Source organism: Syngnathus acus, chromosome 6 (assembly GCF_901709675.1).
Source record: "Syngnathus acus chromosome 6, fSynAcu1.2, whole genome shotgun sequence".
Taxonomy (NCBI): domain Eukaryota; kingdom Metazoa; phylum Chordata; class Actinopteri; order Syngnathiformes; family Syngnathidae; genus Syngnathus; species Syngnathus acus.
This window is the reverse complement of record NC_051092.1, coordinates 15228227-15245357: the sequence shown is the minus strand read 5'-3', so window position 1 is coordinate 15245357 and position 17131 is coordinate 15228227. Positions and strand designations below refer to the sequence as shown.

At 42.3% G+C, this 17131-nt stretch overlaps 1 protein-coding gene across 1 annotated transcript in view; it reads right to left on the bottom strand.

Moving 5' to 3' along the window:
* Nucleotides 1-739: 739 nt before the first annotated feature.
* LOC119124000 (NT-3 growth factor receptor-like) overlaps nt 740-17131 on the bottom strand; it is a 68499-nt gene continuing 52107 nt past the window's right edge. The window contains exons 16-18 of the mRNA XM_037253550.1: nt 14225-14468; nt 4425-4583; nt 740-1803 (exon numbers count right to left, since the gene is read on the bottom strand). Of these exons, the coding sequence (XP_037109445.1) occupies nt 1618-1803; nt 4425-4583; nt 14225-14468 (589 nt within the window). The 3' untranslated portion in view covers nt 740-1617. The remainder of the gene's footprint in view (nt 1804-4424; nt 4584-14224; nt 14469-17131) is intronic.

The following is a 17131-nucleotide window of genomic DNA, read 5'->3' as shown; positions in this document are numbered from 1 at the left end:
TTATTTAGGTAATGCGAAAAGAGGAAAAGAGAAAAAGGGAGGCTGGAATGCCAGCAGAGCAGGTCCACGAGGTGACTGACAAGCCGATCAGCGAGCTCGCGTCGTGGTGACATCTCGTTACACAACAGATCAGGCAAACAGGAATCAGTTGGTAACTTCAGTGTGTCAAGGCAAACAACCAGCCAGGCGTACCACTACACAGCGGATCATGCAAACGGGAATCAGGTGCCAGGCATGCATGTGTCAAAGCAGACAAAACGGCGAGGACTGACCGCTGAACGGTGTCTATATGCACGCCTTAATCAGCTGGTAACACAGGACAAGTGGTGGCCATCAGCGCCAATTAGTATGCGCAGTTCTGTATTGGTGACATGCGCCCCCCAAGGTCTAGCGCAAAGGGCGCATCAGCCGGCCAGCAGGGCGAAAGTGGAGACATGACACAGCCGGGCATGAAGGAAAAATGCACCGCCGTGCAGAAAGTCGGGACAGCATAAATGAGTGCTCATAGGGTGGGGCTTGCCTCTGAGCAATGTGCTTCACTGAGGACAAACGCGGGGTGCGCAGCTGGCTGCCGCGGACCTAGGAAAAAAGCGCTGCTGTCCAGAAGTTGGGACAGCGGCAATGAGCCCTGAGCAATGTACGTCACTGCGGACGTGAAGTTCAAGTACAGGAGGCGGCCCGATGCACGAGGGAAGAAGCACCAACCGTTGCAGAATGAGTCGGGAAACGTGACAATATCAGGTGTTTGTTCTTTTATTTACTGTAAAGGTACAATACATGCACAGAACAGTGTGGGAATGGTAATCAAGGGAATGGGAAAGGTTTATGTAGCGTAAAAGTATTGGGGAGGGTTTAAAAAGCTTTAATATTGTGTATTGGGGAGGGTTTAAAAAGCTTTAATATTGTGTACTAGACCACAATGCAACAGGAGATTTATGTGCAACCGTGACTCACTGTGGTTTTGCTATGCATGATGTGCCCTGGGTTAATGTAGTGTGGTAATTTTGAAAGTGGACATGTTGCATTGCTTGGCAAGGAAAACCACTCTTCTAAATGACTTGCTACACACCCATACCCTCGAGCGTCCAACAAGAAACACTACATGTTGGAAATTTCAATAAAATGGTAATAATACATATACCATTTATACTTCGTGGATTTTCGCTGTGGTTCTGGAATGCATCTGCCGCAATAAACGAGGGATCACTGTAATGGGAAGCAGCTCAGCCCAGGAATAGAAAAAAAAAATTTAATCAAAGCAAGTTTACTTGCATCTCTAATTTAAAAAAAATTAAGATGTGTTGACCAGTGTTACAACATGCCCACAGGGGTGCTGAGGAAATGTGTTAGTACTATTCTACTACTGAACTTTTCATGAGTAAGAATCAACTGGTTTTCTCATCGGTGTCCAGGCAGCTGCATTCCAGCACAAATACATACAAATTTCTAAGGGCTTATATTGTGTGCCACCATGAGTTAACTGTCTCTTAATAAGAAAGTAAATCTCAAGAACATTGCTGTCGGGCTATGTTGACATTAGTCATGTATTTAATTCCATTTCACTTCTTGTCTCCTTGTCGTAAATTAATATTCCGTTCCTCTTCATATGGTCTGTTGCTAATCCAGTATGTCCAGATAGACTGGTGCAGCTTTCATCAGAGATACTATAGTCTTCTGAATGTCCTTCATGTTGAGACGCTGGTGTGGTTCTCTCTGCCAACAACCTAGCATTATATCATAGACTTCTTTGGGACAGAGCCTAGGGCGCTCAAGTACCCTGCCCTGAGTTATACACTCAATCACCTAGAAGGATGAGCAAAGTTATACGATATTGAAAAGCTATCGTCATGTAATAATAAACTCTTACTCTGCAGCATAGAGTATAAAAATGTGAAGACATAAGTACCGTAATTTTCGGACTATAAGTCGCGTTTTTTTCATAGTTTGGGTGGGGGGGGCGACTTATACTCAGGAGCGACTTATATATGTTTTTTTTGTTTGTTTGTTGTTTTTACTTGATCATTAACACATCACTTACAAGTATAGTTCAGAGAGTCAGCTTTATTGTCAATGCCTTCATGCTAAGACCACTTCACATGTTATTTTTAGTATAGTTGATCACTTCACATGCTTTGATATCTTTATCTTGAACATATTCAAAACATGAAAAATAGAGAGAAAAAATCAAATAAAGTAATTAACACTTTAAAGCGCCATATCCTCTGGACATGTCCTCTGTCACCAGGATGATATAAAGGACGAGAAATTTGATCGATGGATTTAATGATTTGGAGTGACACAAATGGTTTGATAATATTGTTGTTTATGTGATAGTTATTTAAAATATAGTTTATATATCGTTGTATGGGCCTGTGGAATAATTTGAACTGCGGCGCGGCACACGGCATTGTTGACAAAGGACGATCGATGGATTTAATGAATTGGAGTGACACAGATGGTTTTATAAACGTGTTATTTATGTAATAGTTTTTTTTAAATAACTGAATATTACGTCAGGCCCGTTCTCAGCTCCTCGTTTGTGTTTGTCACGTTAGCATACCGTATCGTTTAGGCCAGTGGTTCCCAAACTTTTGCAGGCTGGCGCCCCCTTTGGCTCCCCAGTGAATTCCTAGCGCCCCCCAAGGACCGGCATTTATATAAATAAATAATACATTTATATAAATAAATAAATAATACATTTATAATATCATTACCATTACGTTGAATTAGTGGGAGCACTGAGTTTGTTTCTCAGAAACGAGCCGGTCCCATCTAGACGTAATCGGAGACAATGACACCCGAAGTGATTTAAGGTTTGTCTTTTATTGCAGGATGCTTGGTCTCCATGTGTTGAAGCAGTTTTGAATGCTTCACTGCCTGGTTAGTTAGCCTGTCGCCACATATTAGCTTTGCGGGCTCGACTGGGGAAACATGTCACGTGACCGGGACGAGTGTCTTGACCTGAATTAATTGATCGTCGATAAAAAAAAAATTTCTGTGCGGCTTGGCGGCCCGGTACCAAGTGACCCACGGACCGGTACCGGTCCGCGGCCCGGTGGTTGGGGACCACTGCCCTAACCAGCTCAACACAACACAACACGGCGCGTTCTGGCGAGTCCCCAATTTCATGTTGACTTGAACTCAAGATGATGTTGACCGCCAGAATGCGGTTTTTATTATAAGATAAAATTCTGAACATTACAAGCTTGAAATTACAAACCTGAGCTTTTGCTTTTGTAGTCTATGCTGTCGGATCTGACTGGGCCAGAGCGGCGTGTTGTGTACAAATCGACTGCCGCCCCCCTACCGCCCCCCTACCGCCCCTTTCTTCCTCACCGCCCCCCCAGATCTTTCCACCGCCCCCAGGGGGGCGGTACCGCCCACTTTGGGAACCACTGGTTTAGGCTGTTGTTGCTCGTTCATGTCTGTTCTTGGTGTTGGATTCTGTCGAATAAATTGCCCCCCAAAATGCGACTTATACTCCGGAGCGACTTATATATGTTTTTTTTCACTTTTTTGGGCATTTTATGGCTGGTGCGATTTATACTCCGGAGCGACTTATAGTCCGAAAATTACGGTAGATGTAATTTAAAGCGTATAATATTTTATGTAAATAACATTTTCAAACCATACAAATATTTTTTAAGCACCATTTGAGCGGTACACATATAAATATTTTTTTTTAGAATTGGAATTCCATTCTTCCACTTTCTTCATTGCTTATTCCAATTAATGTCACAGGTGATCTGGAGACTATCCCAGCTGATTTTGGGCAAAAGGGAGGTTATACCCTAAACTCGGGGTGTCCAAACTTTTTGCAAGGAGGGCCATATTTAGTAACGTGAAGGGGCCCGGGGGCCACTATTTGTTGTTGCTTCTCTCCCGGGGGGGGGGGGGGTGAGGGCGTAGTGGGACGTCCAACGCTGCGCGTTCCCTTCCCTTCCGGGGGGGGGGGGTGTGTGCTAGTGAGACGTCCAACGCTGCGCGTTCCCTTCTCTTCCGGGGGGGGTGCTAGTGGGACGTCCAACGCTGCGCGTTCCCTTCTCTTCCGGTGGGGGGGGGGTGCTAGTGGGACGTCCAACGTTGCGCGTTCCCTTATCTTTCGGGGGGGAGGGGGGGGGGGTTGGTAATCGGACGTCAACCGCAGCGCGTTCGCTTCTCTCCCGGGGGGGGGGGGCTAGTGTGACGTCAAATCAAACGCTGCGCCGTCGGACGTCAAGCGCTTTGTGTGGCGGGCTCCATCTACTGTGGGAACTGAGAAGTGCTCAAGCTGTTGTGCGGGCCACATTCAATTATGTTTTCAGAATTTGCTGCGGGCCAATAAAAACTGGACCGTAGTTTGGACACCCCTACCCTAAACTGATCTTCTGCCATAAAATACATGCAATTTTGTCAAATACATGCAATTGTCAGAAAATGTGTACCTCGTTATTGGCCAGCTGGAACCAGGGCTGTTTTCCATTGGTGAAGATTTCCCAGAGAACAACTCCAAAGCTCCAGACATCAGTCTCTGTGGTAAACTTCCTGTACATGATGCTTTCTGGGGGCATCCAACGAATAGGCAGCATACTGTGGCCTCCCACCTAACAGCACGTGCACGCACACACGCGCGCACACACACACACACGCGGACACACACGGACTATATTGTGTGATCTAGCTCGGTTACAAGGGTACCTTATACTACGTATATAAGACGGTGTTTTTTGCATTGAAACAAGACTGAAAAAGTGGGGGTCATCTTACATTTGGGGTCTAGACATTATAACCGTTCACAATGCTAGATGGCGCCAGATATCTTTAAAGCGAAGTTACGTCACCGCGCCTTAGGTTTCGCGTGAGTTACCTCAGCTTATCGCGATTGTTGGAGCTTGTGCGCAGCGGTAAGTTAAAGGTTGCTGGTATCGACTGAGTATGTGTGCGTCTTTGACACAAAGTGAGTATATACATTTCATTGTTACTACTGTCTACTGTTCTGCCGTTTGTCTGATCGCGGTTTGTTTCGTGTGTGCGCCGTTTGATTGATAGCTTCGGCGCGCTCCTTTAAGTTTGCCTCGCATCGTACGAGTAGCCGTTACACAGCGGCACGGCGACTAACGGTCCCTAGCAAATGTATTTTGTTGTTGTCTCGATGACTTATGTTTGGTGTGTTGCCGAGAGTATTTCATTTATGGTTATTTAGTATAGCGGAACCGTTACGCGCAGTTAGTTATGTAATATGTGCCGTCTACTCGTGTTATGTGACGTCAGAAGTTGAGCGTTGACTTACATGCTGTATTTGTCTGTTGCAGAACCACCACCACACACACACACACACACCACACCCCACACGTACCCTTCACACGCTTCATACAATAATCACACACACAAGAATCACATTCACACACCCAAAGACTCACCCATGTACACTACACACACCTGTTCTCACATCCTTACGACCAAACATGTGCCTATACCCTTTTGCCAGTTTGCCTGTATGCCTCTATGAGCCACAGTGCCTGTTACTTTTGTTAGAAAAATGTATGTATATATATATGTTATCATGCGTTCTCTAATCAATGCTTTACCGCAGTATTACTGCAATATATGCTTGCTGTTTGGCCTTGCTGTTTTTATGATGTACCACAGAAGAGAAAAGTTACGGCTGGGTCAGGAGAGAGGTTACAGCTGGGTCAGACAGGACCAGCTGACAACTCAGCAAAAAGAAGACATCTACCGAGACAGTTCCTTTCTAACAAAGACCACTTTGTTAAACAACATGCCTCATTGCTGTCTTGCACCTCAGATGAACCTACAAGTGACCATCATTGTCAGGGTTTTCCAAACTATCTTAATCGTAGGATTATGTCGGAATGTATGTATCCAGTAATAAATAACCTAGCTTGTCCCATTCTACACAATGTCGTAAAGCATCCCTTGCTATGTTTTGACTAGAGGTCAAAGGTTTTCTTCTCTATCCAGGCTACTCAAATTCCTCTTCCCACATGTTCTTATCAGTATGTAAACACCTAGTGATTTCTTCCTTACGAGGCAAAACCCACATGCGTTCCCCCTCCTCTTTTAGGGGCTTTTGTCTCACGATTTGTGGGTAGGGCAAATCCCAATAAAAAGAGCGGGAGTGCATACAGATATTTAGTGTAGTGAGATTGTTGTGAAGCTATCTGTACTGCACTCCTCGCGAGAAAAGACTTAATATTCTGTCTCACTTGTGGTTTGTTTGCTGTTGCTCTTCTCTTGAAATTTGTTCGGTCAGCGAAAAAACCTAACAGAAATTGGGGGCTCGTTCCGGGGTCTCGACACACCTGGCGGTTCCAGCGGACTCTTCGACGCAGGCGAAAATCCTCGGCCGAGGTAAACAAAAGCCCTTTGACGGGACTGTCTCGATCAGTCCGGCTGGACACCGGGAGGGTTGACGAGATCTTCCGAGGAGGAGAATCAGCAGACCGTGAGTAGGAATATTAATTCTACTAAAAAGGAATGAATGAGCTGTGACAAGAGGTCACTTAATACGAGCAGTGACAAGAGGTCACTTAAAAAATGAATGAGCGGTGACGAGGTCACTTGAGCGGTGACGAGGTCACTTAAAACGAGCAGTGACAAGAAGTCACTTGAAGACCTTGAGAATTCTAGACCCTATCAAGTGCAATTAGAAACAGTTAAATTCCGCAGGGGCGGTGTGGAGCCCCCTAACTTTTTACGTTAGTTAAATTCCGCAGCAGGAGTGCGGACTCCTCTGTTATTAAAAATCGCGCGTGGTATGCTTGTGTACGGTTTGACTGAGAGTGATCTCATTTGAGCGCTCCTCTATATAAACACACAGGATTGTAAACAGTGGCTTTGTGTGGGTGCAGAGGCAAAAACTCTCCGCTCCCTTCGGGGAGGTGAAAGGAGACTTACCACACATCGAACTTTTAACCACTGTCCTGTGAATAAAGTTGGTTTTAGGACACTGTAGGTGCCATTCAAACTACCAACTCCAAAATTTAGAAAAATAAACCATGGGAAATTTAGATAGTAAGCGAAAGTCCCTACCCCGACATGAACTACAATGCAAAGATTGGAAAATAATTGAAAGGCAGGATCCCGACCGACTTAAAGAAAGATTTCGATAAATGGGTTAAAAAATATAAATTTGAGGGAGAACTAGAAGAAGTACAAGAGCGGGAAGAGAAAACACATGCTACAAATTCAAAACTAAAGATCATAGACATAAATCATGCCCTCCATGCGGAAAAAGTAGTAATAGACAAACAAAAACGAAAACGAATGAAAGCTACAAAAGACACTTTTCTGGTAGACCAGGATAGTGACACTTTTTACCAAAATGCAGGCAGAGGACAGAAAGGCCAGAGAGGGCGAGCAATGTCTAACAGAGGAGGCTTTAGAGGCCGAGGGAGAGGAGTTGTGCAACCTCCAATAGAATGCTGGAATTGCGGAGAAAACGGTCACATGGCACGTGACTGCACAAATTAACAAAGACAGTTATGATTAGGCCAAAACCAAATCAAATCAGGTTTCCATGTAATGAAGTGGGAACCTGGCTGCCAAAATTAAAGAGAAATTAGCTTAAATATACAGGAGATATTTGTGTTAAAGGGATAAAGTAAGATAAAGAAACACTGAAGTTAAAATTGGCTAAATAAATGGAAAAGAATTACAAATAGCTTCTAGAAGTAAAATAAAGAATAAATCTGACAAGTAAGACGAGCAAAAAAGTGTTCTTAGTGGGATCTATGTGGTCTTATACGTATGTTGTGCGTCATCCATTTGTGTTGGTGTGTGTGCGTGTGCGCGCAGAGGATCCTCATGAGTGGGTGTGTATATGAGTGTGTGTGAGTGAGATGTGTGTTCTATGAAAGAAAAATTGAAGAATAAGGGAAGTGAAGAAAAATCCAAAGAGAGCTTGTTGTTGCATAGGCAGGAAGATGATGAAACGACATCAGCGCGGCCTCGCTTGAGGGCCGTAGCTGAGGGTGTGGACAAATGAGACAACAAATGTTGTGTAGAAGACATTGAAAGATGTCGAATGTGAACATGACAAAGGGCGCAACAGCAAAGCTGGCCTGCCCTTTGAGAGGGTGAGACTGATAAGCGTGCCTGCGCTCGCGCGTTGTCGCGGGGCGGGGCTGTGCGCGTGGGCCTTTGCTATGCTCGTGTGGGCGGTGGGCCGGCATCATGGTTGTTGCAGGAAATGGCCAGCCTGTGACCAATCAACATTGATGCTGCGCCCCCCCTCGCACGAGGGGTGCTATGGCTGCGGGCGAAGCAGGGAAAGTGCGAGTTTCTCAGAGAATGTTTGAATATTTGAAGCAGGGTGATGCTTAAGAAAGATGTGACAATATTTGCATGAAGGATAATAGGCACTGATGAGAAAAGGAGTATAACCAAAACGTCAAAACAGAGGATGACGTTGGCGCAGCGTTGTTTGTTGGTATTGTTTGTGAGCTGTGTCTCTGTTGTTTTTGTGTTGTCTGTGTGCTGTCAGTGTTATGTGTTAAAATTGGCTAATGTAGGTGCACAAAAGAATTTGCTAGACTGTAGTCTATCTGATTTGCACCGCAAAACAAAAGCAATTTTGTGAAAATAAGAAGAAAAGAAAGGCAAGCAATTTTTTTGTGGGCAGAAACTGGTCCACACTGCATTAATGCCTAGCCCTGATGAAACAAAATTTGAGAGATGGAAAGAACTTGCTTTCTGGAATTGGATGAAGCAAAATTATTAAATAACAACATTTCAAAGCTAACTTTAGAAGAAATAGTCGATTGGTTGTGTCAAGACTACACGAGTTTTTACATTTGAGAATAAGAGAGTGATTGAGTTAGTTAAAGTTAAGAAACAACAACAATTGACTATTATATTAATTTACTGGCGGTTATTTTGTTGGTTTTTATCTTTTTATCTTAATTGGTTTGACACCTTGAGGGAGAAAAGATTAGGATGTGGAACACGGGTTGAGACAACCAGTTACACACGCAAAGCATGTGAGCACTGGGACACTGAGAAGCATTTTGAAAGGTGTGTCAAATTAAATGAAGATGAAATCATATGTAGTAATACAACACTTTACTACATATGGATGCTCTAAATCATACAATTGAGTAAAATAAAACATACATTTTGATTTTCATTCAAATTGCTAAGATTCTTGTGATAAACAATGAGAGAATGATTGAAAGGAAACTACAAGGAACTACAACTAAGCTAGTTGTGGAAGCAGTCCAATTGCCACGAAAAATAGCTATATGCACGTGTGCAGGGCACACATGAGACTGATAAGGTGCCAAGAGGTAACAAGCTTGCGGACGGAACCGCATAGCTGTAGTGCAAAAGACGCTTCAAATTTTGTACACACAAGAAGCAGATTAAATTACTGAAACGTTTTTAAAGATGTGCAGCGACAAAGTCCATAGACTGAAATTCGATTATGGACGAAAAGAGGGGCAAGAGTGGAGAATGGTATCTATAAATGACCAGAAGACTGACCTATCCTACAAAAAGCCTATATAAATGGGCAGCAATATTGAGCCATGGTGTGTGTCACATGGCTCAAGAGGAGGGATAGTGGGGCAGTTCATTCAGCTTTATACAACATATGGATTTGATTCATATTCAAAACATTTATAAAACAAAATTTTTGTAGAGTTTGTTTAACATGTGCTAAACACAATCCACAGGGTTATAATGCCTGGTCATAATAGATGCATTCTCAAAATGGTTTGAATTGGCTTCAACAAAAACACTGAATGCCTTAACAGTGGAAAAAAAAAACGTTATGTAAAGAAATAATACCGAGATATGGGATTTCGGAAATTAATTCTCATGACAGGACTGGTATAAAGTGTGAAAATGCGCATGGAAAAAGTGGAAGATCATGGACAAAATGTTTAGACCTGGTCAAACTGTACATAAATATTACAAGTACTGTGGGTTTAACCCCGTATGAAAAATTGTTTGGGCGACAATATAGATTACCATGTTTCAAAACCAAGTGGGATACTAAGGATGATTCAAATTTGGCATTTACATTTTATATTTATAATTAATATTTTAAAGGCAAAAAGAACAAAGCACGTTCTCATTAAGAGCATTGAAAACGAAACACTGGTGTTCTTCCAAGGGGGAAGGGCCACATTGAATATTGATAATTACATCAACTGCCATTAAAATAGCAGAAAGGTCAGTTGAGGTGGTCCTAGCAAATTACAAAAGGGTAATTTCTTTTGAGGTAACGTTCAATCGGAAAAAGTGACCCAAAGGAAGCCTTACCTCTTAGAGAAATGCCGGGAACAAGAAAATGGAACAATGACGTTATTGCATGTAAGGTGGCTATCTTTGTTGCCATTTTGTTAACTTCAGCAATATGGTATTTGTGGGAACTAAGTCATAATGAGTAGGGGAGAGATGAGTGAACAACTTATATTGATCACTCCCAAAAAACAATGCTGCATTGTAGCAATTTAAAAGATCAATTTGACCTTTGCAGGATGATCTGCTGTGTCGGATCTGGACTGCAATGAAAATATGATGTTTATATGTGTACTTTGTCAACAACCGCTGTAGATGTTAAAGAATGGGATGATTATATCTAAAACGAATGTGGATAATTTGTTTCAGGTAACTATAAGAGTTGCTGAAAAACGAAACAATTGATTGCTAATGGCAAAACAAGCTGCAAAGACAGAAACAAAAAGTGAATATGTCATATGTATGGATTTGCGACCGATTCTTTATGTTGTATCGTTGCCATTGACCAAAGATTGTGTGACATCTGTCACATCTACTGATTGTGAAATGTGTGACAGAGCATTCTATATAGTAATATCCATTGAAAAAAGAAAAAAGAAGCCATTGCTTTCAGAGAATGTAGTCAAGCTAAATTGTATATGTATCAACATGCCAAGATCTGGGAAAAAGCTGGAAAAACAAACAAACAAAATGTCTTTAAATTTGAGAGTCGACGATGATCTGACTGAAATTGATGCAATCAGAGTCCCCAGAGGAGTTACTGATTAATAAGAATTAATTGACCAAATTGTAGCAGGATGGGAGTCTTCCATTTGCTGGTGGTGTACGATGAACAAAAACGTCGACATGATAAATTACAACCATTGCAACATGCAGAAATTGCGCAAACGGACACAAGCGGGACTTGAGGCAGTGCACGGACAGCTAGCCACGCCTTCCCTAATGTCAATCCAGAACCGCAATGCTCTTGTTATGTTGGTGTCTGAGAAAGGAAGGGTCTGCGCAATGTTCAGAGAACAATGCTGCACCTTCATCCAGAACGACACCGCCCCTGATGGGAGCCTGACGAAGGCGATTGCAAGCTTGCAATCCCTCAAAACGAGGATGAAAGAGCACAACAAGTGGATGACTGCTTTTGGGAAGTATAAAGCCCTTGTGTCCTCAATTACTGCTATACTCACCTTGTGTGGTTGTTGTTGTATTCCATGTCTCCGTGCTCTGTTTAATCGTCTCATCACTACAGCAATATCGCCCATGGAAGACAAGATGGCCGGGGTATGCCTAATGTCTGAACGCCAGCATGTTGATGATAACGATGATGATGATGGAATTTTTGCACTTGGGTTTACAGACTTCTTCCCAGATCTGGGTGTTTCCGAATGATAATATCGCAACGTTTATCCTTTCTTGGTGTAAACTTATTTGTGCTCATACTTGTGATCCTACGGCTGAAAATCTTTTTGAAGTGGCCGCTTTTAGGTGATAAGATGGTCTCTGAGAACTTATGATACACAGGAGGGAATTGTTAGAAAAATGTATATATATATGTTATCATGCGTTCTCTAATCAATGCTTTACCGCAGTATTACTGCAATATATGCTTGCTGTTTGGCCTTGCTGTTTTTATGATGTACCACAGAAGAGAAAAGTTACGGCTGGGTCAGGAGAGAGGTTACAGCTGGGTCAGACAGGACCAGCTGACAACTCAGCAAAAAGAAGACATCTTCCGAGACAGTTCCTTTCTAACAAAGACCACTTTGTTAAACAACATGCCTCATTGCTGTCTTGCACCTCAGATGAACCGACAAGTGACCATCATTGTCAGGGTTTTCCAAACTATCTTAATCGTAGGATTATGTCGGAATGTATGTATCCAGTAATAAATAACCTAGCTTGTCCCATTCTACACAATGTCGTAAAGCATCCCTTGCTATGTTTTGACTAGAGGTCAAAGGTTTTCTTCTCTATCCAGGCTACTCAAATTCCTCTTCCCACATGTTCTTATCAGTATGTAAACACCTAGTGATTTCTTCCTTACGAGGCAAAACCCACATGCGTTCCCCCTCCTCTTTTAGGGGCTTTTGTCTCACGATTTGTGGGTAGGGCAAATCCCAATAAAAAGAGCGGGAGTGCATACAGATATTTAGTGTAGTGAGATTGTTGTGAAGCTATCTGTACTGCACTCCTCGCGAGAAAAGACTTAATATTCTGTCTCACTTGTGGTTTGTTTGCTGTTGCTCTTCTCTTGAAATTTGTTCGGTCAGCGAAAAAACCTAACAACTTTTTTGCCAATAATTCAATAAAGCAATCAAAACTGAAGCACGTCTTCCCTCCTGTGTTCTGACCGACACCCGGGGGCGAAAAGAGCATAACCAACCGAGCCACAGTGTACAGTATACTATACAGTCCTCAGGCTCCCCAACAATAGCGGTAGTAGTTTGCATTATTTTATTGCAATGTTTTTCCTTATTCAGATTTGTTTCAAGACGAGTTACAGTTAGTTTGTTGTTTTATCACATTAGATTGGTTTATTTACATTTAAAAAACCAGAAGCCATTCATTTACAAATGTGATTGCACTTTAGTTTACATATTTAAATGTTCAGATATTAAGACGTGCTAGACAGTTTTTGCATGATTTGAATGAGGCAAAATAACATGTTTTTTCTCTTGAATATATTGTTATAATCATTTGTTTCAGATGTACTGTAATTATTTTCTGGATAAAAATTAAATCTGGTGTTCAAAATATCTTTTTTCAAACTTGAGTCTTGAAAAAGAGAGGGTCATCTTATAATCAGGGTCGTCTTATATTCGGGCCAATACGGTATATCAACCATAACATTTTTCTGCAACATATTAAACAATAATAGTCTTCTCTTCTGACTATTGAACGTGAACAGTGCAGTATTGGAGCCTCGGTTTTCGAACGTCCCAGTTCTCGAACAAATCGGTATTCGAACAAAAAATTCAAGATTTTTTTGCTTCGGATGTCGGACGAAATTTCGGTTGTCGAACCTCGCGAGATGAGCCGAGAGGACCTGCATGACAACTGACTCCGTTCATTATTACATTCTCGTTACTCTGAGGATTGCATCAACTCTAATCATGCCTCCAAAGGAAGCAAGTGGGAGCAGTAAAGCTGATCATGGCGAAAAGAGGAAAGTAGTGCGCAAAACGGTTGAATTTAAAAAAGAATCGCAAAATATGAGTCCGGTGTGCGTGTGTCAGAGTTGGCGCGGGAGTTTTTCATGGTAAAATCGACAATAAGCTCGATCCTGAAAAACAAAGACACTCTTAAAGGAAGTGATGTTGCGAGAGGGGCGACTGTGCTTACCTTTTTGAAATTAAGAAAACGTTTTTGCTGTTTTCTTTCACATGATCTTTGAAATGTTGTCTTTCATTGGTAAAAATAAAAAAAATGTTTTGATGTGCTCTTTTTCCCCTCACAATTTAAAAAGATATCTTTTACTATTAGAATGAAACACACAAGCGAGTTGCTACAGATACGGCAATACATTCCCCAGCCTAGCCTACTCTATTAATTCAGATTATTATTCATATTATTTATTTACACATTACCTACTCACTTATTTATGCAGTTTATGGTGTAAAATAATGAAAAAATGCTTTAAAAAAGCTTGGAACGGATTACAATTTTTTCCATTATTTGTAATGGGAAAACATGAATAAGAACGATTCACTTCTCGAACAGCATTCTGGAACGGATTGTGGTCGAAAACCTAAGCTCCACTCTATATTAAAAAAATATATAACCACAGAACAACAGTAGAATAAGAAGGTACTTGGGTGTTCAATAATTTTGACTTTACTGGTCGATCTCAATTGACATTTTCGGGACCCGATTGTTTGCACTTTGTTTAGTTTAGTAGGGAGTACTGTACACACATTCTGTACAGATTACAAATACGAACAAATGACAGTAGACCGTTCGATGAAGCAATTAAGTATGACCTTACCCTATAATAATCAGTGCTGTAAATGTCTCTTGACATGCCAAAGTCTCCTATTTTCACCTGTAGGGCATTTCCTACCAGACAGTTTCTGGTAGCCAAATCACGGTGCACAAAATGTTGTGATGCAAGGTAGATCATCCCTGCTGCAATTTGACTGGCTATGTGAAGCATCTGGGACAAACCCAACTCTCCATTAGTCTGCAATGGCTGTCCATCCACCAAGATCATGGCATCTGGTCCATGGGCTCTAGGGAGTGTGAAATGGTTGGGAAATAGTTCAGACATCTACAGATTACAAAAAACATTACTCCTGAGTATGGAATTTGACCTGCATTGTTTACTATTCTGATTGCTCTTTTTTACATCATGCATATTGGTTGTACAGTGCTCTTATCAGTATTACTCCACACCTTCACACAGTAGGAAAGATACAGTAATACAAGAGTGCGGTACAGTGTATGTAACTTTATGTCTGATATAATTCACGTGATTTCCAACAAATTTTAGAGTCAATAATAACTCCTTAAAATGTATTCTTATGTCCTTTCCAGGGTGGCAGTGTCTATTTTCGTTTCTGCAGTGGCTGGAATTACACGATGTTTAACAAATCGTAAATTTTGTTCAGATTTAAAGATTATTTGGTCACAGCAAATCACAATTTTAATTCTCAACTCAGTTGAGATTACATTCATCATCTGCTGTGGATTCTCTCCTGAGCAGAAAACATTTGTGTCACCAGCAAAAATAATATTCTTTAATATACTGGAAGCTTTGCATGTTGTTTATGAACATATAGTATCTAAATAATTTTGGTCTTTATATTGATCTTTGTGATACACCACAGGTTATATTCAAAATTTACTATCTCCACAATCTGCAGTCTCTTCTCCATGTAACTTTTCAACCATTGCAATTCTAACCCTCTAATCCCAAAACACTCCAATTTTGTTGACAGAATATTATGATTTATTGTGTCAAAGACTTTCTTCTGTCATATCCATGACTGCCATAGAGATTTTTCTCCTTCCAGCTGCTCCCGTTGGGGTCGCCATCGCAGATCAACCGTTTCTATCTCACTCTGTCCTCCGTATCTTTCTCTGACACACTAACCACCTGCATGCCCTCCCTCACCACATCCATAAACTCTCTCTTTGGCCTCCCTCTTCTCCTCCTGCCAGGTGGCTCCTCAGAATCCTTCTCCCTTTATACCCCTGGTCCCTCATCAGTATGTCCAAAACATCTCAATCTCACCTCTCTGTCTCCAAACCGTCTCACCTGAGCTGTACCTATGATATGTTCATTCCTAATCTTGTCCATCCTCATCACTCCCAAATCATCTGTGCCACCTCCAGCTCTGTCTCCAGTGTTTTTCTTAGTGCCACCATCTTTAAGCCGTACAACATCACTGGTCGCACTACTGCCTTGTCGACTTGCCCCTTGACTCTTGCAGATATTCTTTGGTCACAAATCACTTCTGCACCTTTCTCCACCCACTCCACCCTGCCTGCACTCTCTTCTTCACCTCTCTGCTACACTCTCCAGAACTTTAGACAGTTGACCCCAAGTATTTAAACTCCTCTACTTTCACCACTTCTGCTCCTTGTAACCACACTATTCCATGAGGTTCCCTCTAATTCACACACATGTACTCAGTCTTACTCCTACTGACTTTCATTCCCCTGCTCTCCAGAGCATACCTCCACCTCTCAAGGATACTCAACATGCTCTCTACTCTCACTATATATCACAATGCCATCTGCAAACATCATAGTCCATGGAGACTCCTGTCTGATTTGATCTGTCAACCTGTTCATCACCACTGCGAACAAGAAAGGACTCAGGGCTGATCCATGGTTTAATCCCACCTCCATCTTGAATGGATCTGTCATTTGTATTGCACATCTCACCGCTGTAACACTATCCTTGTACATGTCCTGCACTACCCTCTCTGCAAGTTCAGACTTCCTCATACAATAGCACAACTCTTCTCTTGGTACCCAGTCATAAACTTTCTATAATTCCACAAACACACAATGTAACTCCTTCTTGCCTTCTCTATACTTCTCCATCAGTATTCTCAGAGCAAACAATGCATTGGTAGTTTCTCGGCATGAAACCCTATTGGTGCTCACAGACCTCAGATCTTAACCCGTTTTCTATGCTTCACTTTTATTACTCTTTCCCATAACTTCATGTCGTGGCTGATAAGATTTTATGCCTCTGTAGTTACTGCAATTCTGCACATCACCGTTGTTCTTAAAAAAAAGGAACCAGCATACTTCGTCTCCACTCCTCAGGCAGCCTCTCACGTTCCAAGATTTTATTAAACAATTATGGTTAGAAACTCCTCTACCATCTCTCCTAGACTATTCCGTGCCTCCACTGGAATGTCATCTGCTTTTCCACTCTTCATCCTGTTTATAGCTGCCCTCACCTCCGCCTTACTAATGTCTAATAACTCATATTAACTGGCCTGGATAGAGAGTGTGGGTCTCCTCCAAGAACCTACACCTGACAGTGCCAAGCCAGAAGTTGGCCGCACTGTTTATGGGTCCGTGCCCCTTTTCCAAAGTCATTAGTCCTACAGCAGTCTGACTTCGCCTGCCTTGGTCCCTTCGCGCCCATCCAACATTCTGACTACGACTTGAAGGCCCTGCAGCGCATAGTGAAGACGGCTGGTAAGACTATTGGTGCTTCTCTCCCCTCCTTGAAGGACATTTACACCTCCCATCTCACCCGCAAGGCGACCGAGATTGTGAGTGATGTGAGTCACCCCGCTCACTCTTTGTTTGATCTTCTGCCCTCTGGGAGGCGGTACAGGAGCCTGCGCTCCCGCACCACCAGACTCTCCAACAGCTTCATACTCCAGGCTGTTAGGATCCTGAACTCGCTCCCCCTTTCAGCGTAGCG